The 26,229-nt window shown below is 49.3% G+C and overlaps 9 protein-coding genes across 9 annotated transcripts; 6 read left to right on the forward strand and 3 right to left on the reverse strand.

Annotated features, from left to right (window-relative positions):
• Positions 1-191: 191 nt before the first annotated feature.
• On the forward strand, positions 192-2,045 carry N7481_006123 (uncharacterized protein; the record flags this gene model as incomplete). Its single annotated transcript, XM_057265342.1, has 1 exon — positions 192-2,045. One exon carries the CDS (start codon positions 192-194, stop codon positions 2,043-2,045), a length of 1,854 nt encoding a protein of 617 aa, XP_057123062.1.
• Positions 2,046-3,403: 1,358 nt separating this feature from the next.
• On the forward strand, positions 3,404-9,400 carry N7481_006124 (putative ABC transporter; the record flags this gene model as incomplete). Its single annotated transcript, XM_057265343.1, has 14 exons — positions 3,404-3,916; positions 4,166-4,422; positions 4,481-5,158; positions 5,217-5,339; positions 5,392-5,490; positions 5,544-5,668; positions 5,727-5,774; positions 5,992-6,709; positions 6,772-6,849; positions 6,904-7,465; positions 7,517-7,768; positions 7,841-8,130; positions 8,182-8,766; positions 9,220-9,400. 14 exons carry the CDS (start codon positions 3,404-3,406, stop codon positions 9,398-9,400), a joined length of 4,509 nt encoding a protein of 1,502 aa, XP_057123063.1.
• A 71-nt stretch (positions 9,401-9,471) lies between these two features.
• N7481_006125 (uncharacterized protein) lies at positions 9,472-11,229 on the forward strand (the record flags this gene model as incomplete). Its single annotated transcript, XM_057265344.1, has 2 exons — positions 9,472-10,055; positions 10,110-11,229. 2 exons carry the CDS (start codon positions 9,472-9,474, stop codon positions 11,227-11,229), a joined length of 1,704 nt encoding a protein of 567 aa, XP_057123064.1.
• Positions 11,230-11,537: 308 nt separating this feature from the next.
• Positions 11,538-13,409, reverse strand: gmdA (putative general amidase GmdA; the record flags this gene model as incomplete). Its single annotated transcript, XM_057265345.1, has 4 exons — positions 11,538-11,662; positions 11,712-12,123; positions 12,183-13,064; positions 13,131-13,409. Coding segments are annotated over 4 exons (1,698 nt in total), but the record flags the coding sequence as incomplete, so codon positions are not given.
• Positions 13,410-14,340: 931 nt separating this feature from the next.
• Positions 14,341-15,147, reverse strand: alkB (oxidoreductase, 2OG-Fe(II) oxygenase family; the record flags this gene model as incomplete). Its single annotated transcript, XM_057265346.1, has 2 exons — positions 14,341-14,774; positions 14,832-15,147. The coding sequence occupies 2 exons, from the start codon at positions 15,145-15,147 to the stop codon at positions 14,341-14,343; spliced, it is 750 nt and encodes a 249-aa protein (XP_057123066.1).
• Positions 15,148-15,578: 431 nt separating this feature from the next.
• Positions 15,579-16,756, forward strand: nimX (cyclin-dependent serine/threonine-protein kinase CDC28; the record flags this gene model as incomplete). The annotated part of the gene is made up of 4 exons (XM_057265347.1): positions 15,579-15,615; positions 15,696-16,204; positions 16,268-16,431; positions 16,498-16,756. The coding sequence occupies 4 exons, from the start codon at positions 15,579-15,581 to the stop codon at positions 16,754-16,756; spliced, it is 969 nt and encodes a 322-aa protein (XP_057123067.1).
• A 1,090-nt stretch (positions 16,757-17,846) lies between these two features.
• On the forward strand, positions 17,847-20,567 carry N7481_006129 (uncharacterized protein; the record flags this gene model as incomplete). The annotated part of the gene is made up of 5 exons (XM_057265348.1): positions 17,847-18,299; positions 18,368-18,554; positions 18,611-19,136; positions 19,189-19,294; positions 19,347-20,567. The coding sequence occupies 5 exons, from the start codon at positions 17,847-17,849 to the stop codon at positions 20,565-20,567; spliced, it is 2,493 nt and encodes an 830-aa protein (XP_057123068.1).
• A 195-nt stretch (positions 20,568-20,762) lies between these two features.
• On the reverse strand, positions 20,763-23,331 carry N7481_006130 (Zn(II)2Cys6 transcription factor domain-containing protein; the record flags this gene model as incomplete). The annotated part of the gene is made up of 2 exons (XM_057265349.1): positions 20,763-23,192; positions 23,257-23,331. 2 exons carry the CDS (start codon positions 23,329-23,331, stop codon positions 20,763-20,765), a joined length of 2,505 nt encoding a protein of 834 aa, XP_057123069.1.
• Positions 23,332-24,356: 1,025 nt separating this feature from the next.
• On the forward strand, positions 24,357-26,057 carry N7481_006131 (flavin-containing monooxygenase; the record flags this gene model as incomplete). Its single annotated transcript, XM_057265350.1, has 1 exon — positions 24,357-26,057. One exon carries the CDS (start codon positions 24,357-24,359, stop codon positions 26,055-26,057), a length of 1,701 nt encoding a protein of 566 aa, XP_057123070.1.
• Between the last annotated feature and the right edge of the window lie 172 nt (positions 26,058-26,229).

A 26,229-nucleotide genomic window follows, 5' to 3' on the forward strand; every position in this document is an offset into this window, starting at 1 on the left:
CCGCTTATTCAGCTGATCGGAGAGCCTCCACTCGAGCTACCCTGATTGGATGGCGGTTAATTGACTATCCGCACTAAGCCGTATCTAGGAAATGTTTCCGCTTAGTCAATTGCCCGCAGATAATTCCTTGCTTCCTAGGGTTTGATTGCCTATCCTATGGGGGTTGACACGGTTGATTATCACTATTTTGCATGGCTTTCAATCACCCATTACCCATCTCTGGGACATGGGAAACACCCGATGACTACGTCGAGGCTCTCCTCTCTTTCTCCACCACGTCGGTGCTCTTCATGAATTTGTGCGGTGGCGTGCACATGGTCGACTTTTTGACCCGTGAGCCCGATCTCTATACAACAATCCTGCCAGATGATTGGAGATCCTTCTTTGACCAGCATGATTCTCAAGATATTATTCGCTTACTTCTGAGGGAAGAGATCGAGAGCTTACGAGGCGCCGACAAGTCGTCCGTAGATCAAAACAGACGTACTTGGAATGGAGGGGCATTCCCTCCCCAGAGTCTCCTAGACTACATTTCCAATATTCGCCAACTGGCACTCCAGCGAGAGATGGGTCCCTCCTCCTCAGAAAGGATTGATTTACCAAAGCAAGTCGCTATGCGTATGAATCGGAAAAAAGTACATGAGGTCGAATGCTTTTCTCAATACGTTGCATCTCTATCAGATACTGTTGATAACCGCCGAGCCGAGACAGTCTCTCATATTGTGGATTTTGGTTCTGGGCAGAATTATCTCGGAAGAACACTGGCAAGCTCGCCTTACTACAAGCATATCATCGCGATTGAGCGCAAGCATCAGTACATCAGCGGCGCCAAAACCATGGATGTCCGAGCCAAGTTGGCAAAGGATCCAAAAGCTCGGGATTTGCCTAAAGAGAAATTGCCATGCGACGAATGCAATATAAATACAGAAGCAGCTGCCTCTGAATCAAATGATACCCCCCAGCCGCCGGCGATACAGGATTCGCTGGTCTCACAAGAGGTCCCTTTTGTCGAGATGCTAGGCGACATTCGGCTTGAGCCCGACTCGGACGAGCAACTCGGATCTCCCGCCCAAATAACACAAACCAAAAAATTGCCGAAACCTGAGGCGCATAATCGTGGTACTCTAAGCTACATCGAACATGAAATTCAAGATGGCTATTTAGAACCTATTATCGATCACGTCATTCATCCATCCCCCGCCGCAATTTCTGACGAGATAGTGAAAAAAGAGAGCGATGCTAGATTGATGGTCGTCTCTATTCACTCGTGTGGAAATCTTGTTCACCATGGTCTGAGATCCTTGGTTTTGAACCCTTCGATTGTGGCCGTCGCGATGATCGGTTGTTGCTACAACCTGTTGACTGAACGTCTCGGCCCAGCCACATGCGACCTCCCTATTCTTCCATCTCTCCACCCTCGACTTGAAGAGACTGGCGCATCATACGACCCGCACGGGTTCCCTATGTCCAAGTACTACGAGGATTACCGAAGCCCCGGAGCAACGACCGGCATGAAGCTTAACATCACAGCCCGCGCATTGGCCATGCAAGCCCCATACAATTGGGGCCATGATGACAGCGAAGTCTCCTTTACCCGTCATTTCTTCCGTGCTCTTCTTCAGCGTATCCTCGTTGATCGCAGTATTCTCCCTAAACCGGAAGACACCACTGAAGATAGAACCGATTCTATCATCATCGGAAAATTGCCCAAGGCTGCCTTTAGGTCCTTTACTGCGTATATTCGCGCGGCGACCATCAAGATGAGTCGAGACTCAATATATGGTTCTAAGGTCCAGGAGCGTATTGCTACCTTGACTGACGAAGATATCCACCACTACGAGACCCAGTATCTCCACGCGAGGAAGCATATGAGTGTTGTGTGGAGCTTAATGGCGTTCAGCTCTCAGCTTGTTGAGTCTATCATTGTCGTGGATCGGTGGCAATTCCTTCGGGAACAGGACTCTGTTAAGGATTGCTGGGTTCAGCCGGTGTTTGACTACAGTTTAAGTCCGCGAAATTTGGCAGTCATTGGACTGAAGAAATGAAGTGCTGGAGAGATATAGGAGATCATCGACATTAGAAACTCGAATCAAATGTACATAGAGGCGATGTCACAGTAGAAAAACATAAAGTCCATATCGATTTTATACCCGTGGCCGATTATCAGAATCGAAGACACCACTCGAACAAGTAGCCAGGTCAAGGGCTAGAAATGCCTGTCATTTGGCTTATTGACTTGGGCCCCCAGACCCACCCACTCAACGTTCGGGAAATGCCTTTTGATAAATGAAACCCCCTCCCCTGACTTCCCATTCTTGTCATTTATGTCCACGAGCTCCTCCCGAAGGCTGTTATTCGCTGTCTCCGTACGTTCATAAATTGAAGCAAGTCGTTTCCCCATTGGCCGCGCTATTTTATTAAACTCATGTACCAATACTTCCGTCTCGAAGGGTGATCTAATCTCCATAAGATGTCCGTCCAAGCCAAGCTGCTTCCTTCCCAACAGATTATAAAGTCGGTGGAGGCTAGGGATCTCCTTATATGCCATCAGAGGTATGGAATCGCTACGCTTGGGTACGTTTCATTTCCGACGCCTACCGACACCTTAGTACTGGGACAAGACGAAAACGGTATCATTGATGTATGTCAGGTCCTACGTCAAAAAGGGGAGTAGTGTAATTTTAGGACCTTTTAATGCTTCAATAAACCCTATCTTAGAGATTAGTGTTTACAATATTGTAAAGTCGACGATAAATATGATCTTGCCACTAAAGGTTATCCCACAAGAAAACCCACAGGAAAGAGTACAACTTTCAACGTATCAAACAAAGCTTGACTTGAACAAGGAGCAAAGACGTGATTAGATGCATCGTACCATTTGTTTCCCGGTGGTCAAAATCGTCAAAGGGGTCGCGGGGAGCTCGGAGATTACGGAGATCGATGACTTCATGATCTCCCGGCTCCCGCTGCCCGGGAACCCTGAAATCTGGGGGTATATCGCGCGATCCACATGGTTGCACATTTCATATCGAGAAATGCAGCTCACGTAATCGGTGCTATTTTTGTTTCGTCGTCACAAAACAAGTGCAGTCTATCGTATTGAGCCGGAGATAATCGGTCTTTAATACTTGAACGGACTTGTCGACGTTCCGAAGCCGAGTACCGTAAACCTGCCGTGCGATGATATTTGACGTAATCACTACATTGGCAGATAGAAAACATCGCTTTTATCTCTCCGGTGAATTCTTAATTTGATGACAAGAGTGCGCTTACAATAACCCGATGTAAGCTGAGTGTCTTTGCCAACAGGAAGTTGGTTCACTTTGCAATACCATCGTCTTTATCCATCCGCCCGCGCACACAGCCAAAAGGAACTGCAGATTTCTCTACACCTGCCCCTAAAATGACGCGGAACGAGTCTGCAGAAAGTCTTAGCCCCCTGAAGGAGCAGGGAAATAATGTTTCCAGTGAGGCATCATCCGGGACCGCCAGGGCTTCTCCCAAGTTAGACCGACCAGAGAGTTTCGTACCGATTCAAAGCGGCAGCTCGGGAACTTCAGCGCGAAATACCCAAGGTCCACAACTAGATGAGACATACATCGCACGTACTCTGTCTCATCGGAAGAGCCACGCTTCTGGCCATGAAGGCGCCGAATGGGAGCAGATCGAACGTTTGATCTCACGGATGTTCGGACATGAACGCAAGGCCAATTCCGAAGAAGAGAAAACAAGACACGTCGGAGTGGTATGGAAAAATCTCACAGTGAAAGGGTTGGGCCTTGGGGCTGCACTTCAACCGACCACCGGCGACATCTTTCTTGGCATTCCGCGGTTCATCAAAGGTTTCTTAACACGAGGCACAAAGGGTGCTGGAGGGGGAAAGAAGGATATAAGAACAATTCTGAATGACTTCACGGTATGTTTTCAAGTTTAAATTGACAAGAAAATTGACTCATAGATATTGAAGGGTTGTGTCCGTCCTACCGAGATGCTTCTTGTCCTTGGCCGTCCCGGATCAGGATGCTCAACATTTTTGAAGGTAATTGGAAACCAAAGGTCCGGATATGAGAGTGTCGAGGGAGATGTGGAGTACGGAGGAACTGATTCCACTGCTATGGCGAAAAAAATATAGATCTGAAGGTATGTCGCACTGGGTACCATTAAGCTCCCCATCTTTCTGATTCAAAACCTGGCAGTTCTATATAACCCGGAGGACGATCTGCACCACGCCACGTTGACCGTACGGGACACTCTCCTCTTTGCGTTGAAAACACGGACTCCAGATCAACCATCTAGAATCCCTGGCGAAACTCAAAAGGAGTACCAGGAGACATTCCTATCAGCGATCGCCAAACTATTCTGGATTGAGCACGCACTGGGGACTCGTGTGGGCAATCAGCTTATTCGCGGGGTATCTGGAGGGTAAGCCAAAATTCCCAGTCCAACTGAGCGGTATTTCTGATCACAATATGGAATCCAGAGAGAAGAAACGAGTGTCTATAGGAGAAGCCATGGTTACAAAGGCTAGCACTCAGTGTTGGGACAACTCGACGCGGGGCTTGGATGCCAGCACAGCATTAGAATACGTCCAGAGCCTGAGAAGCTTAACCAATACGGCACAAGTCTCGACCCTGGTAGCTCTTTATCAAGCATCTGAAAATTTATTCAATCTTTTCGACAAAGTTATACTCATCGAAGACGGAAAATGTGCCTTTTTCGGGCGCTCAGAGGATGCGAAATCCTATTTTGGTAATTTAGGATTCGAGTGCCCACCCCGATGGACAACCCCCGACTTTTTAACCTCTGTCAGTGATCCGAATGCAAGGCGCATCAAGCCTGGATGGGAGAACAGAATTCCTCGCACCGCAGATGAGTTCCAAGCAGCCTATCGTGAGAGTGAGACCTTCAAAGCTATACAAGCCGACATTGAAGACTTTGAAAATGAGTTGCAAGACATCAAAGATGAGAGAGAAGCTGCTAGAGCACAAGTGACAACTAAGAATTATACTGTTCCGTTTTGGAAACAGGTCATGATTCTCACACATCGACAGTTTTTGGTCATGTTTGGGGACAGGGCTGCCCTGATAGGAAAGTGGGGGATCATCATCTTTCAATCTCTTATCATCGGAAGCTTGTTTTACAATCTACCGGATTCTAGGTTCGTATTGAGGTCTGTGCTAGTCCAGTCATATTGCACAAGGGCTAACATGCCGAAGCTCTGGCGTCTTCACACGAGGAGGTGTGATGTTTTTCATACTGTTGTTTAACTCTCTTCTTGCCTTGGCAGAAATCACATCTGCATTCGAGAGTCGACCCATAATGATGAAACACAAGAGTTTGTGAGTTTGGCCCTCTAATATTGCCTAGAAAAAGTGGATTAACAGTATCTAGCTCCTTCTATCGCCCAGCAGCATATGCCTTAGCACAGGTTGTGGTGGACGTCCCCTTGGTTTTTATCCAAGTACTCCTGTTCAACCTAGTTGTATACTTGTGAGTTCACATGATTAGAATGTGTGCAATTTCTCGAACTAAAAATAGTCTAGCATGGCAAACCTTTCTCGGACAGCATCGCAATTCTTCATCAGCCTGTTGATTATTTTCATTTTGACAATGACGATGTACTCTTTCTTTCGTGCACTTGGGGCATTGTGTGCTTCACTTGATATTGGTGAGTAACTAAAACCTTGACGGAGACTGAAAGAGTTGAAATTCTAAGAGTAACCAAGCTACTCGCATCACGGGGGTCGCGATTCAAGCATTGATCGTATATACGGGTGAGTCTTTCCCATGATAATTGATTCAAAAATTTCACGAGAGAAAACCCGTGAAAGCTTGTCTTTCTTCAGTTGAGAGGTAGTTATGCTCGATTACTGTCAAGCATGACAATTCAGGCATCCCTGAGGATTCAAGCCTACCCTAAGATTTTTGGGCATCTCAGTTATCTTTTTTTTTTTTAAAAAAAACGAAAATCACTAATGATTGGAATTGTAGGCTATTTGATTCCACCGTGGAAGATGCATCCTGCAAGTTCACTCTATCCACTATTCCAAGTGATGTCTTACTCTAACCACAAGACTTTCCAGTGGCTGAAGTGGCTTATTTGGATAAACCCAGTTCAATACGCCTTCGAAGCATTGATGGCAAACGAGTTTACCGGCCTTGATATTAGATGCGAGCCACCATATATTGTCCCTGATGGTCCTAATACGTCTCCATCCCACCAGAGTTGCGCCATACAAGGCAGCTCACCCGATAGTCTGATCGTCAATGGATCGGAATATATCCAGAACGCCTACACATATACCCGGGCTCATCTTTGGCGTAACTTTGGTATAATTATAGCCTGGTTTCTGTTTTTTGTTTCTCTAACAATGCTTGGAACTGAGATTCAAAAGCCGAACAAAGGTGGAAGCTCCGTTACTGTTTTCAAAAGAGGTGAAATTCCCAAGTCCGTCAAAGACGCGATTGAACATAAGCGACCACCTGGAGATGAAGAATCCGTTGAGAAAACACCTTCAGATCCTAGTCTTACGAGTGATGAAGCAGAAAACAAGGTTCAGGATATCGCCAAGAACACATCAATATTTACCTGGCAGAATGTGAATTATACTATCCCGTACAAAGGAGGAAAGCGAAAGTTACTACAAGGTGTCCATGGTTATGTAAAGCCGGGGAGGCTCACTGCATTAATGGGCGCCTCTGGCGCAGGGTATGTGTTTCAGTCGTCGGGGCACCCATCGTGTCTAGTGCTAGTGCTAACCAGATCCCCAGAAAAACCACACTTCTCAACGCTCTGGCCCAGCGGATTAGTTTTGGTGTTGTGACTGGTAGCTTCCTGGTCGATGGAAAGTAAGAACTGCACATTTCTAATACTGCATCCGAAATAAAATCTAATACCAACAGGTCTCTTCCCAAGAGTTTCCAAAGAGCAACAGGGTTCGCGGAGCAAATGGATATCCATGAGCCAACAGCCACTGTTCGTGAGTCGTTGCGATTTTCAGCTCTATTGCGACAGCCCAAAGAAATTCCACTCCAGGAGAAATATGATTACTGTGAGAAAGTGATCGACTTGCTGGAAATGCGCTCCATCTCTGGGGCCATAATTGGATCCACGGGCTCAGGACTGAATCAAGAGCAAAGAAAAAGGCTCACAATTGCGGTAGAGCTCGCCAGTAAGCCAGAACTCCTGCTTTTCTTGGACGAGCCGACATCGGGACTCGACTCTTTAGCCGCCTTCAACATTGTCCGATTTCTACGAAGACTGGCGGATGCAGGTCAGGCTGTCCTCTGCACAATTCATCAACCATCTGCTGTTCTCTTTGAACAATTTGATGAGCTTCTTCTCTTGCAAAGTGGGGGACGGGTTGTCTATAATGGAGCCCTCGGATCCGACTCGAGAACACTCATTGACTATTTCGAGCGTAATGGAGGCAAAAAATGCTCACCGATCGCGAATCCCGCTGAGGTATTCCATTCGAAGTCTTCCATGCCCCTCTTTATCTAATAAACCTTTTAGTATATGCTCGAAGTCATTGGCGCCGGAAACCCAGACTATAAAGGACAGGATTGGGGTGATGTGTGGGCCAACTCGCCTGAATCTAAGCAACTATCAGACGATCTGGAAAAAGTGATCACTTCTCGTCGAAGCATGCAAGACGATGGGAAAACCAGAGATGACCGAGAATACGCCATGCCTCTCTATGTTCAGATAGTGGCCGTAACCAAACGTGCCTTTGTGGCTTACTGGAGACTTCCAGATTATATCATGGTATGATGGTGAATCCGATGTCATGAGATAATTAGCACATACTAGTACTATGCTAACACTACCACCATAAAGGGGAAGGTAATGCTGCATATATTCACTGGCCTCTTCAACACTTTCACTTTCTGGCATCTAGGCAACAGCTACATCGATATGCAGTCTCGACTCTTTTCCATTTTCATGACACTCACAATCTCCCCTCCCCTTGTACAGCAACTTCAACCGCAATATTTGCATTTTCGAGGTCTTTACGAATCACGGGAGTCAAATTCTAAAATCTATTCTTGGGTCGCATTTGTCATGAGCACGATTTTGCCCGAGTTGCCGTACTCGATCGTGGCTGGTTCCATTTATTTTAATTGCTGGTATGTTTGCGAAGCATGTGATACAAGTCTACAACTGACTCAGTCCTACAGGTATTGGGGTACTTGGTTTCCGCGTGACTCTTTCAGCTCCGGGTATACATGGATGCTCCTCATGCTCTTCGAATGCTATTACGTCGGCTTTGGTCAATTTATAGCAGCCTTTGCACCAAATGAGCTATTTGCATCGCTACTCGTTCCGTCATTCTTTACGTTTGTCGTATCTTTCTGTGGTGTCATCGTGCCCTATGTTGCCATACCCCATTTCTGGCAGTCGTGGATGTACTGGCTCACTCCATTTCACTATCTCCTCGAAGGATTTCTCGGGGTCATCGCTCACAACGTCCCTGTTTCTTGCGTTGAGCGCGAAGAAGCGCGGTTCAGCCCACCGCCTGGCCAGACTTGCGAGCAGTATGCAGGATCATTTGCAAAGCAGTCTGGCGGGTATGTCCAGGATGCCAGCAATGGACTCTGTTCATTTTGTCAGTATTCCACAGGTGATCAATTTGTAAGTTTCCCGGTGGACTTGATGTCTTTAAAACCAAGGCTTGCCTGCGATTTTTTCAGCGGTATATTGATATGTGAGGGATCTAGACGGCCAGTTTCAATGTTTTCTATTCGCATAAATGGAGAAACTACGTGAGTCGGCCTTTTGCGAGCAGGGTTTCCACGGAGCTAATATTTATGATGCTAAAAAGGGAATTTTTTCAGCATTTGTGATATTCAACTTCATGCTAGTTTTTCTCTTCTCGTGGTTATACCTTCATGGAATTCGGAACCTCAAGCGCTGGCTTAGCAAACGCAAGACCGAAAAGGGAGATGGTAGTAGTGGTTGAAACAACCTGGATTATGCATGTCGATTGTTTTTTAATATCATGTATTTTTCCAAGGTTCCTGCTAATTAACTACTTGGTTGGCTACTTCACCTGACACCACCAGGTCTTAAATAATCGATGGTAAGCACAGCAAACCATAATCAGTGGTTAATGAAAAATGCCGCGGCTAGACTATAATCAATTTCTCAATACAAGATTCAGATCACAAGTAGAAAATGTTGAAGTGCATAACCCTACAACTATAACCCTACCGAAGTCACGTTGCATCCGCGGCTATAGAAGTCGCTAGTCTCGTCTTCGTGGGGGCGCTTCAGCTCTCCGCGTCAAAGCTTGGCGACCTCACCCGATCTTCCCTCGTCACTTTCACCTACGTCCCTTCAGCTCTCACCAGCGCAGAATATCATTACATGAAGTCGACCCGTGTGATGCTTGATTAATTCAACACCTCTAGTCTCGTTTCCCTCCCCCATCTTCCCGCCTCTCCGATCTGCGCCCCGCCTTACCCACCATGAAGGAGGAGGAAGTCCCCAGAGAAACCCCCGAGGAATCGCGCGACGACGAAAACTCTAGCTCGAAACTGGCCAATCAATCAGCCAAGGATAGGAAATGTCAATACTGCGACCAGGCCTTCACCTCTTCATCGCTGGGCCGACACCTGGATCAGTTTCTGTTCAAGAAGAAGCCTGACGGCATTCACGATGTCGAGGAGATTCGGCGCATTCGCAGTGGGATCACTCGCCGACAAGCCCGAACAGCTTCGGGTAGGCGTGAGGATAGTCCCGATTCTACTCCACAAAAGGGTCCCTCAGACACCTATGCAACCGGGGAATCGAGCACCAAGTCGCGGGACGCACCCGTGCGCATGATGTTCAATACCCCGACTTGGCACGCAACGGGCGTCATCAACGACATACCAAACCCCAATCCTAGTCGGCCTCTGGAAGGACCTCGCGTCACGCCTTCACAATCGCGGTCGGCGTCTCTGCAGCTTCCGGACTACGCGAGTAGAGGTGCCACGGCCAACAACCCGGATACCATGAAGGCACTGGAGCTAGCACTGCGAGAGGTGCTGGACAATATTAAGGCTGCTACGTATGCTTTCCCGCACCCTTCCCCGGATTTCTGAACTGACAAATTCTCCTATAGTTCTCGATTTCGCCCTCGTCTGTCCCCGTTCGACTTCGACATACAAGCTCAAACCTTCCCTGCGCTCTGCCTACATCTTCTTCCTCCTCCCCCGAGCCTGTTCAGCGCCCAGCCATTTCCCTCACAGACATCTTTCCCGCTACAGCCTCCTGGTCCGGAGCATGTGGAAATTCTTCGACAAGCACTCCGGTCCAAAATTTCGCAATGGCAGTCTGACCAGATCGCCGCCGACTCCACCGGCCATCCCAGACATTTGACTGGAGGGCTTGACCACAGCATGGTCTACCGAACTGCCCAGCAACACGAGGAAGTGAGCATGCGACATCTGGAGCTGGCCTTCAATCACTGGAGCAGTGTATCTTTTGAAAACCGTCGTGATGCTTGGCAGCTAGAAATCACCCGCGCATTTGCACGGGAAGCAGAGCAACGCAAGTCAGTGGACGACCAACTTGCTCGGGTCCAGCAAGAGGCGAATCATCTCCGCGCGCAGGTCGAGCGTCTAGGATCTTGCCAATGGCCCCGCGAATTCGCTCTCTTTCCACCGGACACACTGCCCCTCTCGCGCGACGTTGCGCGAGAGCTCGATGCGAAGGAGAGTCAGATCAGCCCAGAGTCTTCCCGATGGGATTATGACAGCGTAGTGACCAAATGGAAGCGCGTTGTCATGCACGATAAGAGTATGGGCCGGATTGGCGTGGGTTACAATGCGAATTCGGGCGGATTTGCCGAGCCGGATGGTAGCCACCACCGACAAAGTCCTGATGTTCGCCCTCCTCGTCCAGGGGAGGATACCTCTACTCATCCAAATCGCCTGCGGCCCCTCCAGTCTGCTGTTGTCATGAGTCCTGACCCAGGGGCTGCGTCGACACCTGCATCTTCTCACTACGCTTCTCCGTATTCACACAACGACCCCCGCAGCCCACAAACTGGAAATGCTAAGCGCCCGAAGCTCATGAATGGATCCGAAGGTCTACAGGCCCAGGAGCCATTGGCACACTCCAAATCCATGGGACCTGCCCCTTGGCCTTCCTCTACGCCTATTCTTTCCAACCTAGCCGCGCCGTCGAGTCTGCCGCCTCTGCCATCAAGCCAAACGCCCCCTTCGGGATCGCGAGGTTGATTCTCCTAGTCCTGTTAACTGAAGCGCTGTCCTTTTATGATTCATCTGATTGAATAATGAGGTGAAATACACCTCACCCGGCGTTGCAGGATGGTTATTTATATTGAACATTTTTCCGTTATAGATATACGGTGCACAGAAAATTGTATAGTGGCAAGGAAGTAACTGGCATGTCTTCCGCTAGGTCGTTTTCCTTTTTGCAAATTAGTCTCGTGGACATTCTATTTAAAAATAAAGCTCTGGAGTGCTGTACTATTTGATTTGATACGCTCTGACTTCCTGCTCAACCAATGTTGTTATCGCCTTACATCCTTTGCGATTTCCTCTCCAATATATTGCGCAAGGGTCAGCATCTTCTCCTCTTGAAGTCTACGGCCAACCAGTTGAACCCCGACAGGGGCCCCCATCGTAGGAATCGGCATCATCTGCCTTGCTGTTAGCGAAGCACTTGCAGATCGATAATCATAATAATAATAACTCACAATCCCACTCTATATGAGGCTCAGCCTCAGCCAAGGAGGTGCCGGTAGGAAGTTTGTCCACTGTCTTGTCCGCAAAGGTCACCGGGATAGAAATACTGGTGTAATCTAACACATTCACAAACGTGGTATATCCCACATGCTCATACTGTGTGGGAATGACAGCCGCGTGAGATGCAAGCGGACAAATGAGCCCATCCACGGGTCGCCCAGTGCCAGTGAGCTCCGCAGTACTGTTCCAGTAGTCCATATACTGCTTTTTATACTCCCGGCTGGATACGTTCAGCGCGGCAATCTGCGACGCGATCATCTCCGTGCCGCCTTGCGAGACAATGACCTGTGGTGCTTGTACCTCTCCAGAAAGACCAAACTGGTGATTTAGGTCTGTACCGCCGTCTAAATGGTATGCCTTGCTCTGCTCAAAGTCAGCGTTTCTCTCTCTCCCCATGCGATTTATTTCCAAGGCAACCATACCGCTAGTGCGTGAGCTGGCGCGTGAGAAGGAGGACTCCAATCAATGACTTTATGACCGAGTCTCTTCAAAGTTTGCACAACAAGCTTTAATCCCCGCGCAATGGGAGGATGAATGCGACCAACTCCGTCGAAAGGCATGATTGCAAAGGCAAGGCTCGAGGCCCCTGCTTTCGATTGCTCAATGGAAGAAAGTGTCTCTTGTACAATTGAGTCTCTCCATGGAAGCTCCAAAGCCAGTGGATCGTGATTCCAAGGCTGCTGGCTGAGAACGCTCTTGAACAGTAGCGTCAAGGTGCGAGCAGTGGGAGCCAAAGGCCCAATGACAGACATAATTATGTTCTGTCCGTCCATGGAATTTGCAGCCCCCTGGTAGGGCATTCTACCCGCCGAAGGCCGCAACCCATATAGATTATTGAAGCCAGCAGGGATCCGTACGCTGCCTCCGATATCAGTACCAAACCCACCAGGTGATCCGCGCAATGCAATAAGAGCACCTTCGCCCCCCGAGCTCCCACCACTGGAGAGGTTTCGCTTTTTGGGATTCCAGGTATATCCTATGATATTGTTGATTGTTTCGCCGGACATCAGAGTCGCCGGAACACTGGTCTTGCAGTATAGTACCGCGCCCAGATTACGTAGCTCCCGTACGAGTTCGCTTTCTTCCACGCCGAGGCGTGGATCGTCTGGTTGGCCTTGGAATGTATTGATCCAACCCACATATCCCATAGTAGTTTCTACCCCCTTGACATGGAATTGGTCCTTCAAGGAGACAGGGAGACCATGGAGGGGTCCGATGGGTGTTTTGTGCTCAGCGAAGTAGGCATCAAGCCGCTTTGCATCTTCGATCGCTGCTTCGAAGAATATCTCATGGAGACAGCTAACCTGAAAATATTGGTTAGCATGCATTGGTATTTGCCAACTCTGGTTTCAGAGTAGTGATATGTTTACCAACTGATGCGCCAACGCAGCACGATGGCAGAAAGCCTCGGTGACTTCGAGCGCGGTCCAAGCCCCAGAAGTAGTTTGCGCGACGATGTCGACAGCATCTGATTCTGTGATTTCGATTTCGCGCCTGTTCAGAAACTGCTGGATATAGGCCCCGGTAACGTCTTGTTGTTCTGCTGCTGAGGGGATCGGGCTTGTGATGATCCATTTCTCGGGAATGGCGTTTAGAATGGATTGTCGCTTAGCTTCGCCTTTAGCACGCCAGGTAAGCTCAGTTGCCATGTTGAGTGATAGGTGTTGCGTACCTCCAGAGGTACGTTGGAAGCGTGTTGGAGTTGGGTTTCCAAGGTTGGGAAGTGGGTTTTATGCGACTGTAGGTACTTATAGTGAGAGCGGGGGTCTTGGGGGTTTATGGGGTCGCTTGGGGTCGGGTGTACCTTCTGGGTTACGGAGATAACTTGCCTCGGCTCTGTCCAATGACATGCAGTCTACAGTAATACAGAACATCCACGAAGCGTAATTCAAATTTGTGACATTTGGTGAAACCAGTGATCCAGATCTATGGAGAAAGAAAGGTGGCTGACTGTTCTGCGAAGCCATCGGCTTACATGAAGGAATGCTCATCCTAATTCTACTTTGATATAGACGAAAAGACCGTCCGATTAGAGGAGCGGCGAGTGTTCTTCATGCACAAGCCATTTGCGAACGCCATTAATATGCGTACTCAAGCTTTAGAGAGCAGATAAGGTCCACAAAGCCGCTGTTGCGAACAGACGCGTGGGAGATCGTCGGGGTCGCTCGGACTTAGCCAGAGCAGATTCGGGTTGGAGATAAGAGTCTTGAAATTTGTGACTCGGAGGCCATATTCATGGCTTTGGGGGGTTGGTCATCTGTCGTACGTTCAGATTGATCCTTTTGCCAGACATCCAGCCTTTCCACATGGGAAAAGGGTCGGACGCAGCACTGGGCACATCATCCCCCTCGGGCGAAGGCCAATCTGCCAGCCAGCTTGGACAAGTGGACGGCAATATCTTCGGGACACCATGCCAGGCAAACCGAGAAGCTCCATTCATATAAACGGCATCCCCCGACCGTAGCCGAATCACTTCGCAACCGTTTCCGTCATCGTGGCTCACCAAGAAGAGACCGTCACAACCAAAACTGACGCTGATCAAACCGACGTCACAGTCTTCACTTACGTCCCGATGGACGCTCAGAGTATCCCCGCCGAGTACAGATTTAGAATAGCGGCCTGGGCCTCGGTTTGCGGAAATGCGGCCCGCAAGAGCTCGGCAACGTCTTGTGGAAAAGTCGGCGGAGCCTCCTCGGGGTAAACCTTCGCAGTCCAATCATACTGGCCACCCAGAGTAACCCAGCGGAGTTTCTTGTCAATAACATTTTGAACGGTCAAGGGTTTGTGGACTTGTGGATCTTTGGGCTGAATCGTGCGGGTCGGATCATCTGAGAAGAAGCTTTTTGTGGTAGTAGTACGAGTATCGACATCCTCCGATCCTCCGGGGTAGGTGACGTCGTAGTGCAAGTGTAGGTTGGTCTTGTGGAGAGGGTTAGAGAGATCTCGGTGGAACAAGCGGGATAGAAGCTCGGTTTGAATGGTAGGAGGGAAAAGGGCGGGGACGATCAGAAGACCTACGAGTTGGTTAGGATGAAGCTCATTCCCCTGCACGGGTTAGTAGTTTTGCTGACCAGAAATAGCATTATGGGTATAGACGGGAACGTTCTCTGCCAAGGGAGCATGAGTATCACCCTGCGCTGATTGCCCTGAATGTTCGCCTTGTATGAAAGCATCGAACGCGAGGCGAAGATCCTGACTGGACATGTATTGAGAGAGAGTGAGGCCGGGAGGAAATTGCGATTGCGATTCAGGATCTACTTTTTGAAGATCAATGATTCCTGGGTCATTGTCGACTTCAGACAGGGGGAGCCTGGAGTATTTCTTGTAGCATTGGCGAATGATATCAGGAGGACGGTCATGAGCGTCGATCCCTTTGATCTGCGCCATTGTGTGGAGAGTGCAATGGAGTGAGTGAGTGTAATGGAAGAAAGGAAGAGCTCCGGGCGGAGCGGAGCGGAGCAATCAGCAATCAGCAATCAGCGGGGCACGTGTTCACCACCCGCGCGCGTCCGCGGGGGTCAACAAACAAAAGTCTCCCCCCACCAACGCCAATGATCCTCTGATTTTGTGAATACCTTCAGATTGACTAACCCCTAGCGGCGTGGACGCCTTGTGCTGTAAGTGCTCTCAAGTCTTGACATCGTCGAGATCAGCCCGAAATTTCGTCCCATTGGACACCATTGGACCGCATTGATCCAATGTTGCCCCTTGCATCTCCATCCCACTTGTTCCCACATTCTGCGTCACTCCCAAGCCCTCGGTCCCTGTCACATTTTAACTCGATCTAGAATCACCCAGAACACGAAATCGCATCCGCCATGGAGAACTACCAAAAAATCGAGAAAATTGGCGAAGGTGAGAGGGTTGACGCCGTTGTTTACATCCGTTGCTTGGGCCAAAAAAAACCCGAAAAGCTGACATATTGAGGCTGCTAGGTACCTACGGCGTTGTTTACAAAGCCCGAGAACTCAGTCATCCCAACCGCATCGTTGCCCTGAAGAAAATCCGACTAGAAGCCGAAGATGAAGGCGTCCCAAGTACTGCCATTCGCGAGATCTCGCTCCTCAAAGAGATGCACGACCCGAATATCGTCCAATTATTCAATATCGTTCATGCCGACGGCCACAAGCTCTACCTTGTTTTTGAATACTTGGATCTCGACCTAAAGAAGTATATGGAGGCACTGCCAGTTAGTGAAGGTGGCCGCGGCAAGGCCTTGCCCGATGGATCGACAATGGCCGCCAGCTTGGGTCTCGGCGAGGATATGGTCAAGAAGTTCATGGCCCAATTGGTCGAGGGTGTCCGTTATTGTCACAGTCATCGCATTCTTCACCGTGACCTGAAGCCTCAGAACCTGCTTATCGATCGCGACGGTAACTTGAAGCTGGCTGATTTTGGTTTGGCCCGAGCCTTTGGTGTTCCACTCCGCACTTATACCCACGAGGTAAGCAATTGAGAGCAATAGGCTAATCGCAGCTGACTTACTTATGCTAATACTATGGATAAGGTTGTCACATTGTGGTATCGCTCTCCAGAGATTCTGCTCGGTGGTCGCCAATACTCTACCGGCGTTGATATGTGGTCCGTTGGAGCCATCTTTGCGGAGATGTGCACACGCAAGCCGCTCTTCCCTGGTGACTCGGAGATTGATGAGATCTTTAAAATCTTCCGGTGGGTTTCAGATTGTTTGCTTTGGGGCTTTGTTGTTCCGTCTCACTAATCTTCGGTCTGTCACAGCGTACTCGGTACCCCCGACGAAGAGGCATGGCCCGGCGTCACCTCGTTCCCCGATTACAAAGCTACTTTCCCCAAGTGGACTCGTCCCGATACAGCTCTGGTTCCTGGCCTAGAGGAAGCTGGGGCCGATCTCCTGGAAGCCCTGCTTGAGTTCGACCCAGCCCATCGACTGTCAGCGAAGCAAGCCTGCCAACATCCGTATTTCAGCCAGGGCAGCGCACACTACTCGACCCGTACCACGCGCATCGGCTATCAATGAGCTGAACTCGACGCCAATATTTTATTTTTGTAACCTTATTGACGGCGGATGATCACAGGAAATGTTGAATCTCCGAGGACATGTGTTTTCCCTTCTTTGTATCTGGCGTTTGTCGGGGAGCGACTAGGAGGGCTGGCTCTGATTTTGTTCCAAGTGCTGTTCTTTTCTTTTCTTTTCTTTCCTTTTCTTTGAGTCAATGCAAGGCGTACATACCCCCTTCGGAGGATTTTAGGACATTCTTGGCACGATCATGAGACTTGATATTTCCCCATTCCTCGACTTCTCCTAAATTGGTTTCTTTTTCATCGAAGCACCACTATTCGTCTGAACTCAGCCATGTCAGCCTCAACTCGGACGCAATGCTGCCAACGGACTTGGGGTTACACCGACAGATTGGAAAAGAAAGCCAAAATGCCATTCAGCCACTTTGACCTGCCAATCGCACTGCAAAACGGGCCATTCGTGTCCGAGCTGAGGCAGTCAGCGACCCACCCCGCAGGGACATCTCCGCGACCTGACATCTGTAATCCAATTTATTCTTGGAAAAACGGACCCAACGGTGACCCCTGCCTGCATACGCAGGAAACCTCCCAGACCCGGTTTCTGCAGCGCCCTTGTCTCCATCCAGCGAAGATGCCATTTGGGGGCCAAAAATCCGTGAGACTGGCTGAAAGGGGGGTTTTGGGGGCCAACGCTGAACTCGTCTCCGCAGCGTTTCATTCGCGGCGGGACGTGCAGTCTAATGCACGACCCTGCAGCCTTACGAACGCCCTGGGAGTCAGAGTCTCTCGGCGGGGCTGCTGGTGCGCTATCTGGTGCGCTATCTGGCCTAGCCGTCGGCGAGGCCGTGGAGATGGTGGAGAGTCTCTCGTGTGTTTAAATATTTGAAGTGCTGCGCTGCGCCTTCTTCTATCTTCGATCGTCGCTATTCCAAATGGGCGGTGCGATTTAGTGCGATATACAAATCATCCCAGGAGCAAAAAGAAATATAGCGGCTCCCCCACCACTCCCGGCAATAGCTTTATTTCTGCCAAGGTCCGAGTCCTGGTGTCTTTTGTTTTCCTCTCCCTACTAGACCGACCTCGACATAATGACTCTCACAGAGTATGAAGAGGAGATGATGATGTGCGGATCGTCGATGCCCCCTGCATCGTCGCGTTCTAACAGTCGCCCACCCGGCCACCGGGCACCTTCCCAAGCACCCCAGGACGCCGTGCGGCAGTTTTGGGAAGACTTCAACACCAAGTACCCCGGGAAGGTGTACACTGTGCTTCCGGATAACCCATATGCGCGTACCCGTGCGAAGCGGGTCCCTAACGGCGTGATCCAAGGCCACGAGGCCGTCAAGTCGTACGAACAGGCGCGTCATGAATGCCAAAAGTCAGTGGAACGCATTGTTAAGGAATGCGAGCGAGTAAATCAGAAGTATACCGATCCTCACTTTGACATCGAGCTCGATCTCAAGTCTGGTATGCGCCACTATCTGGATGGGCTGGATAAAACAAATGAGATTATGCGACCACGCGGTGTGAAGAGAGTAACGGTTCGTCTCAAGGCCCTCATGGCGTCACTCCGAATTTCTGAGTGAATGAAGTAATTAACAGATTATAGGAAATCTTCGAAAACCCTCAATTCTTTGTCAATGGGCCGAAGGCTTCGGACGTCCGTCAAGGATATGATGGCGACTGCTGGTTGATGGCTGCGCTGTGCACGATGGGAAACAAGACTGGTCTCATCGAGAGGATTTGCGTAGCCCAGGACGACAAGATTGGAATTTACGGATTCGTTTTCTATCGGGGTAAGACCGAATATGCAATTCACCCCACATTGATGTGATACTGACTTGACTTTTAGACGGCGAATGGCAGCAATGCATTGTAGATGATAAGCTCTATCTACGTGCTGCCGATTATGACGAGTCAATTGATGAACGCCCATTGTGGGATGACATTAACCGGACAGATACCGAAGAGGAATATCGCCGAGTTTGGCAGACCGGTTCCAGGGCGCTCTACTTTGCGCAGTGTGTCGATCCAAATGAGACCTGGCTCCCACTTTTGGAGAAGGCGTTTGCGAAGGCCCATGGTGACTACTCTGCGATTGAGGGTGGATTCGTCGGGGAGGGTATCGAAGACCTGACTGGAGGTGTCACATCAGAGGTTCTATCTAGCAATATCCTAGACAAGGACCGATTTTGGAGTGAGGAGCTTATGAAAGTCAATGAGGAGTTTCTCTTTGGCTGTGGAACTGGCTTGTTCTCCAACTGGTTGGACCCAAAGTATGATGGCCCTCCAAGAGACCGAAAGGGTATTTCAGAGAACCATTCATACTCCATTATGGAAGCCCGAGAGATCAAGGGACATCGCCTTCTACGACTTCGGTAAGTCTTGCTAGCATGTGATAGCAAATACATTCTTACTAACGCTGTCCAGCAACCCATGGGGAAAGAAGGAATGGCATGGTGCCTGGGGTGATGGGTCCGAACAGTGGACAGCAGAGTGGATGGAGCTTCTGGGTCACAAGTTTGGCAACGATGGGGTACGTTGCAGGATTTTTGGTCGGTTTCTGGACTTTGTTAACTCGAAAACAGTTCTTTTGGATCTGCTACAACGACCTGCTCAAGAAGTATCAGCACTTCGACCGCACCCGTCTTTTTGGACCTGAATGGACCGTCACTCAGCAATGGACGACATTGAACGTCCCCTGGTCAGCTGATTACCACAGTTCCAAATTCATCATGAACGTGACGAAGAGCGGCCATGTAGTCATTGTTCTTTCGCAGCTTGACACCCGCTACTTCAAGGGTCTGAGTGGCGAGTACAATTTTGTTCTCAAATTTCGTGTTCAGAAAGAGGGAGAGGAAGATTACATGGTGCGCAGCCACAGCAGCCATTTTATGGCCCGCTCTGTGAATGCCGAGATCGACCTAGAACCAGGCCGCTACCATATTCTCATGAAGGTCATCGCTTTTCGACACGAAGAAACCGAGTCGACCGAAGAGATAGTCCAGCGCGTTGCTTCAACAAGGCGTGAGAAGCTTGTCCAAGTCGGTCTTTCTTATGACTTGGCCCATGCTAAGGGTGTGGTCGTAGAAACAGATCGGGAACGATACGAGAGGGAAAGACGCAAAGCTGCCGACCGGAAGAAGCTTCGCGACGAGACGAAGAGAAGACTGCAGAAAGAATATATTCGCGACCGGAAGATGGCTGCTCGGCAACAGCGAATGGAGGCGCGTCGCTCTGGCCGGGTTCCCAACGGCGTCTCGATTGATCGCAGTCCCGAGCGTAGCCCTATTCAAGGACAGATCCTGCCAGAGACCCAGACCCAATCGCCCACCGACGTTGCAAGTATCTCCAGCGATGGCAGTGACCGAAGACAGACAACGAATGGCTCAGTCCCCACTATTCAATTCAATGGACTACACGCGAGACATGCCAGCAGTGGATCTCACCGAAGACGCAACGAGTCCCCACGTCCAAGCCTTAGTACTCGCTTGGCAACCGACAACTTGAATGGCAGTGATGTGGAGCTGCTGGATGGGTTTGAGTTCGACAGTGACTTGGACATGCCACCCGATGATACGGAGTGCAAGCCTCCAGCCTCTTTGCAGGGATCCAACCAGCCCAATGCCGATCCATGGAATGCTGTCTGTGTCGTTGGATTGCGCGTGTACTCCAAGGATGCGGGTCTAAGCCTGGAAGTGGTTCGTCCTGTTCCAGAGGATGATACTGAGGCCCCACTGGACCGTGACGATCCAGCTGCATCGGCCACTATTGAGAAGGCCTTCTGGGGCATGGACTTCGCTGTATGATGGGAAGAGCGAGATAGGGAACTTGAAATTACTACATCATCTGAGCGTATAGATTGAACAGCGATCGTACATATATCAATAACTACATGACTACTTACTGCATACTCTTCAAGACTGCTCTGCAGCTACCTGCCTGCTGTTTGCCGTTTCAATTTGAGAAATTGATACATTTAAGATAGGGCCCAGGTGTACATATTACATCCAAAATTCGTTATTCGTCGTCGGAAATGTCGCCAGGTTGAAGGCAGGGTCAGAGGCCCAGGAATAGTCCTCCATGCCTGCAATATACCCCATATCCAAACTTGACTGACTCGTCAACTCCGGCTTCAACTTCGAGTTCAATTTAGTGGAAAGTCCTCGCGCCACTAGAGATGCCATATCCGATTTCCTCCCAAGGCATAAAAGTGCTCGAATACAGATCTCACAGCCCAGACGGAATTGATCAACGGACCCGCTTGGTCCGCAATGGACAGAGCCCAATGAATTTTGCAAGTTCTCGAAAAATATGTATCCAGACTTGGCAAATGAGTGAATGAGAAGAACGGTGAAAGGCTCAGTAAGGAATGCCGCATCGTTGAGAGAGTCATGGAATTGACTCGGATGTGGCTTCATCGTCTCATCTTCATATATCGAGCCTTGAGCAAGTGTCGCCACGGCAGAGGCATTGTCTCTCTTGAGTGAACAAGCGAACTGTATAACATTCCGTGACTGGCGCTGATGCTCTAGGCTCAGGTTTGTTTGGTCGATATTTTCGATTAAATCTGCTAGAAGCATTGCACCAAGATGCCAATGTGCTGCGAGTACAACATACCATGACTGTACCCGAGGTGGTAAGGCTGCATGATTCGAAACGCAATTCAAAATGAAAATGTTGTAGGTGTTGTTCCAGTGTCGATATACCAGTAGGGCTTTCTGAATGCCTTCCTCGATCAGTTCAGGCTCCGCATCTCGGTAGATGAGTGTTTGAAGTTGAGTGATTCGACGCCACAGTAATACCTTTACTGGAGCTGCATCCGATAGTATTTCGGCTGCCTCCTCGTGGGAAAACGGCCATGCTGGCATGGGCTTATCGGGCGTTTGATACCCAGCAGGCTTTTGAAGGAGAAAGTCGCCCCACAAATCCTGCTTCCCGTTGTGTAGCTGACGAGACGAAAGACTGAACCCATCGAGGTCAAGCGAAGACTCTGTATCGCCGAATGGAGATATTTTCCAAACGGAGTCTGAAGCCTTTTGGCTATCTTCGTCTGAGACTACAGGAGGTCGTTGGTGCATGGCCGCGATTTGGGTGTCAAACATGATCCCTAGCCAGAAGAGAAGGTCGAATGTATCACGGTTCTCAAGTTCATGGAGAGATGGATCGGTACTGGTAGAGCTTGGCAGGGTGTCTGTTGTCTTTTCTGAAAACTTCATATTTCGACGACCTCCTAGTCGGGGTTGAGTGGCTTTGTATCGAAAGGTGAACATTTGACGAACAGCGTTTTCGAGAAATATGTGTGCCAAGTCTTGCTCAAAGAGACCGTCGAGTCCAATCTCTTCTTGATCCGTGATGGGTCTTTGGGTGAGAGAGAAGAGTATATTGGCAAAGACAAGGCGGAAAGAGGGTATTCCCACGGAAATCTCCAGTGTATGTTTCGCGTCGTTCCACAGGCTCTCCCGAAATGACTTTTCATTCTGAATCAAGGGATTTGACGAAATATGATTTGAGTCTTTTTGAAAGTTCTGGGACCATTGAGAAGCAAATGCCATAATGGACTTGTGTAGAGCCTGCGAAGCCTTTTTATCTTCAACCACGCTCAGAGATCGTCCCCTAATTGATGTTGCTGCGTAATCCAATCGGCAAACGCGTGTGCAAATTCTATTTGAAAAGGTTGGACCCCATTCACTTTGTTTTGTCTTCGGCTTTCCATCTCTAGAAATTCGGCTATATGGGCAGTTCCTTTCCGTGAGCCAACATGACAACGCGTTTTCCATACTGTCGTGATATATGCGAATTAAATTTTGCGTCATGGTCGAGCGAGCGTATTTCCTAGCGGTTTGATCTGAAAGAGAACAAAGAACCTGTCGGTTTGGAAGTCGATTTGCTGCGTGTCTCGAAACAGGAGAGTAGTAGTATTGAGGCATATTTTCACTTGCAAGGCCTGCTTGCTCAAATTGAACGAAGTCATTTATAGCTGCGCCCACCGAGCCTGGCAGTGATTCACTATGGACAGCTTGGGTGCCTGCTTCCTTGTCCAACTCTTGATGATAGTTCATATCTTCGCCAGCGGCTTGCCGATTGCTACTGGGAGGGATAGAATCAAGGGTGCAACGTGCTGTGTCGGAAAGTTGAGTGAGTTGATCTTCGTGCCAGGCCGAAAATTGGGAATAAGTGTTGGTGGTATCAAGGTTTTCGTGCTCTGGTTCATTGCCTACGCCATCGAACGGCGGGCTTCCATTCGAAGATTTGCTGTGACAGGTGGTAGTAGGCGTGTCCGTCTCTTCTGGTGGTTTGATTTTGATGGCTCCAGCTACTCTTTTCCGGCGTTCATGGCGGCTGTGCTTCCTTGTTGAGAGCCACTGGAACGTACAGTCCTTTTTGTACCTTTTGCAATTCGAGCAGGAGTCGGGCCGATCGTCATGTAGCGTCTTTATGAGATCAGATCAGATCAGTTGAATTCTAGGGGCATTCTGATCGTGAGATAGCACAAACCGGTGCGTCGCATCTCCTCTTTCCTTTCCTGCATTGGTCGCAGCTATGATCCGACCTCCGGCTGGGGGTCTCCATAGCTGACCTAGGGAGAAGAGAGCGACTTTATTTGCGGGGTATTGAACAACAAGATAGGAGATTACCGATCGCATCAAACTGGAGCTAGACCTTGGGTGGTTGTGGGGGTGAAAGAAAGAACTGACTACGCAACCCCTCACGGCTGCAAGTCAAAGTGGAGGGCGATCTGCGAAATTGTGATTGGAGAAGGATCTACCCCATGGGGTTGGGGTTGGGATTGGGATTTCTTCCCGAGGTCCCAGCCACACTACGCGTGAATGCACCATTTTTGTGGCGAGAGTTGCTGGTCATATTGATTTCTGGTCAATAATGCTAGCTCATAATTTTTGGTTGTTTGGCGAACGGTGTTTGCTAGTAAATGCTAAGGTATATATATATGCTTCCGTTACTCCGTACAGGAAATCCAACTGGTAGAAGAAACTCCTGACATAAGTAGAACCCCTGGACGATCACTCTCGATTTATAGAAGTCACCTAGGGTTGGCTGAACACGCATGCGGATCCTTACACACTATCAATGGTGCTATTCCCCCTTAATGAAACGGAACCGCAATGAGGACCAGATCTCAACTACGATCTCGAGAAGGCCTAGAATGCGGATCCGGCGAGCGGATCCGTTCAGCTAAAAAAGAGCCATCAAACACTGCAAATGCAACCAATCATACTTGCATATCGTGACTAGGATTTGCGGGGCCGTAACAAACGAGCTTTGTTATTGCGGGGACAGCAAACCACCACCTCGACCAAGATGAGCCAGGAACGCGGGGTATCGCATCCAGGGCTAAGCAACGTCTCAGTTTGCAAAGAAGAGATCGTGCCATTGGCCGTCAGTTCCTATAGCTTCATCATGTTCATCCGCATCCGCACGAAAATGGAATCCTTGTCGAGGTTACATTTTCGGCGATCACTCGTGCATATAATCGGTTGGGATGGCTATGGTATTTTAATGCCCCTGGAAGTCGATGATTCAGTCCGAAAGAATATTCTGCATCCTCCTCAATCGTCCTTATCTTGAGATCTTCAACCATGTCTTTCAGAACTGAACTAAAAGAAAGCGCCTTTCGTCGGGAAACAACCGGCCCCTACGCCGACAACCTCATCGTCGATGCACTAGTCGTCGGTGCCGGATTTGGAGGTATATTCTGTCTTCATGAGATGCGAAAATTGGGACTCAATACCGTCATATTTGAAGCGGGAAACGAGTTGGGAGGTACCTGGAGATGGAACTGCTACCCTGGTGCCGGGGTGGACTCGGAAGTACCGGAATACATGTATTCAATCCCAGAGACTTGGAAAGATTGGACTTGGTCGACCAACTATCCTTCCTATGACGAGTTGCGAAGGTATTTCGATCATGTGGATAGTGTTCTCCATGTCAAGAAAGACTGTGCATTCAACAGTGTCGTTGTTGACGCGCAATTCGATGTGAAGGAAGGCCGCTGGCACGTCAAGACAGCAGATGGTAGATCCGCCAGCGCCAGGTACTTCATTGTTGCGACTGGCTTCGCCGCCAAGCGATACATTCCAGAATGGTCGGGGATGGATCAATTCAAAGGAATTGTCCACCATTCCTCCTTTTGGCCCGACGAACATATTGATGTGCGTGGCAAACGCTGTGCAGTTATTGGCACTGGGGCATCCGGCGTGCAAGTAACACAAGCCTGGGGGCCCGCAGCCGGCTCATTGAAAGTGTTCCAACGAACTCCGAATCTGGCGCTTCCGATGAAGAGAAGGGCTCTTACGGTGAGCGAACAAGAGGAGGCCAAGAAGTCTTATCCTGAGCTGTTTTCTCTCCGTGAGAAGTGCTTTGGTGGATTTTTGTACACATTTGACGAAAGAGACACGTTCGACGATAATGAAGAGGAAAGACAAGCTTTTTATGAGAAGTTATGGGACGAGGGTGGATTCCGCTTCTGGCTCGCCAACTATAAGGACTATCTTTTCGATCCTAAAGCGAACCGCCCTGCTTACGACTTTTGGTGCAAGAAAACTCGCGAGCGCATCGGTGACCCAAAACAGCGAGACCTCCTAGCGCCTTTAGAGCCGCCGCATCACTTCGGAGTCAAACGCCCTTCACTACAATCCAGCTATTATGAACAATTCAATCGACCCAATGTCGAGGTAATCGATATCAAGAACAATAACATCGTGGGCTTCACAGAAAACGGCATTCAGCTACAGGATGGAGCTGTCTATGAATTGGACGTTATTTGCATTGCCACTGGCTTTGATATTTCGACCGGTGGTATGACTAACCTGGGGCTGAGGAGTATCTATGGTACAGCACTGGAAGATGAATGGAAAGCAGGCGCCTACACATATCTGGGAACCACTGTGCGTGGCTATCCCAATATGTTCCACCTTTTCGGTCCGCATGGCCCCACGCTTTTCAGCAACGGACCTACTACTGTAGAAATACAGGGTCGCTGGATTGCCCAAGCTATCAAGCAGATGGAGCGGCAGAATATCAAGTACATCAATCCGACACGCGAGGCTATAGAGAAGTGGAAGAAACGCATCAATCATCTGTCCGATATCACCTTATTCCCTACCACCAAATCGACCTATATGGGCGGGAGTGTTCCTGGGAAAGTATTTGAGCAGGTCAGCTACGCTGGTGGTGAGCCTGCTTATGCGCAAGAAATTCGCTCCGTTCTTCCAAGCTTCGACGGCTTTGATACTGTCAAGAGCTCAAGGGAGACGGGCCAGGTGTCTAGTAAGATCTGATTAGTGAACGAATTTGATTGTTCCATTATTTACAAAATGCTTACTTGAACCTCCGAATTGGTGTGCAAGATTGTAAATATGACTACGAGAATCGTATTCTGGTCGATACTAGTTAGTGCTATAACCAGAACACTTGAATCCACAATGGTGACTAGTAGTAGTAACTAGACGG

The sequence above is a fragment of the Penicillium waksmanii genome, assembly GCF_028829765.1.
Source record: "Penicillium waksmanii strain IBT 27052 chromosome Unknown utg000005l:1.0-5232799.0:1.0-5237142.0, whole genome shotgun sequence".
Lineage (NCBI taxonomy): Eukaryota > Fungi > Ascomycota > Eurotiomycetes > Eurotiales > Aspergillaceae > Penicillium > Penicillium waksmanii.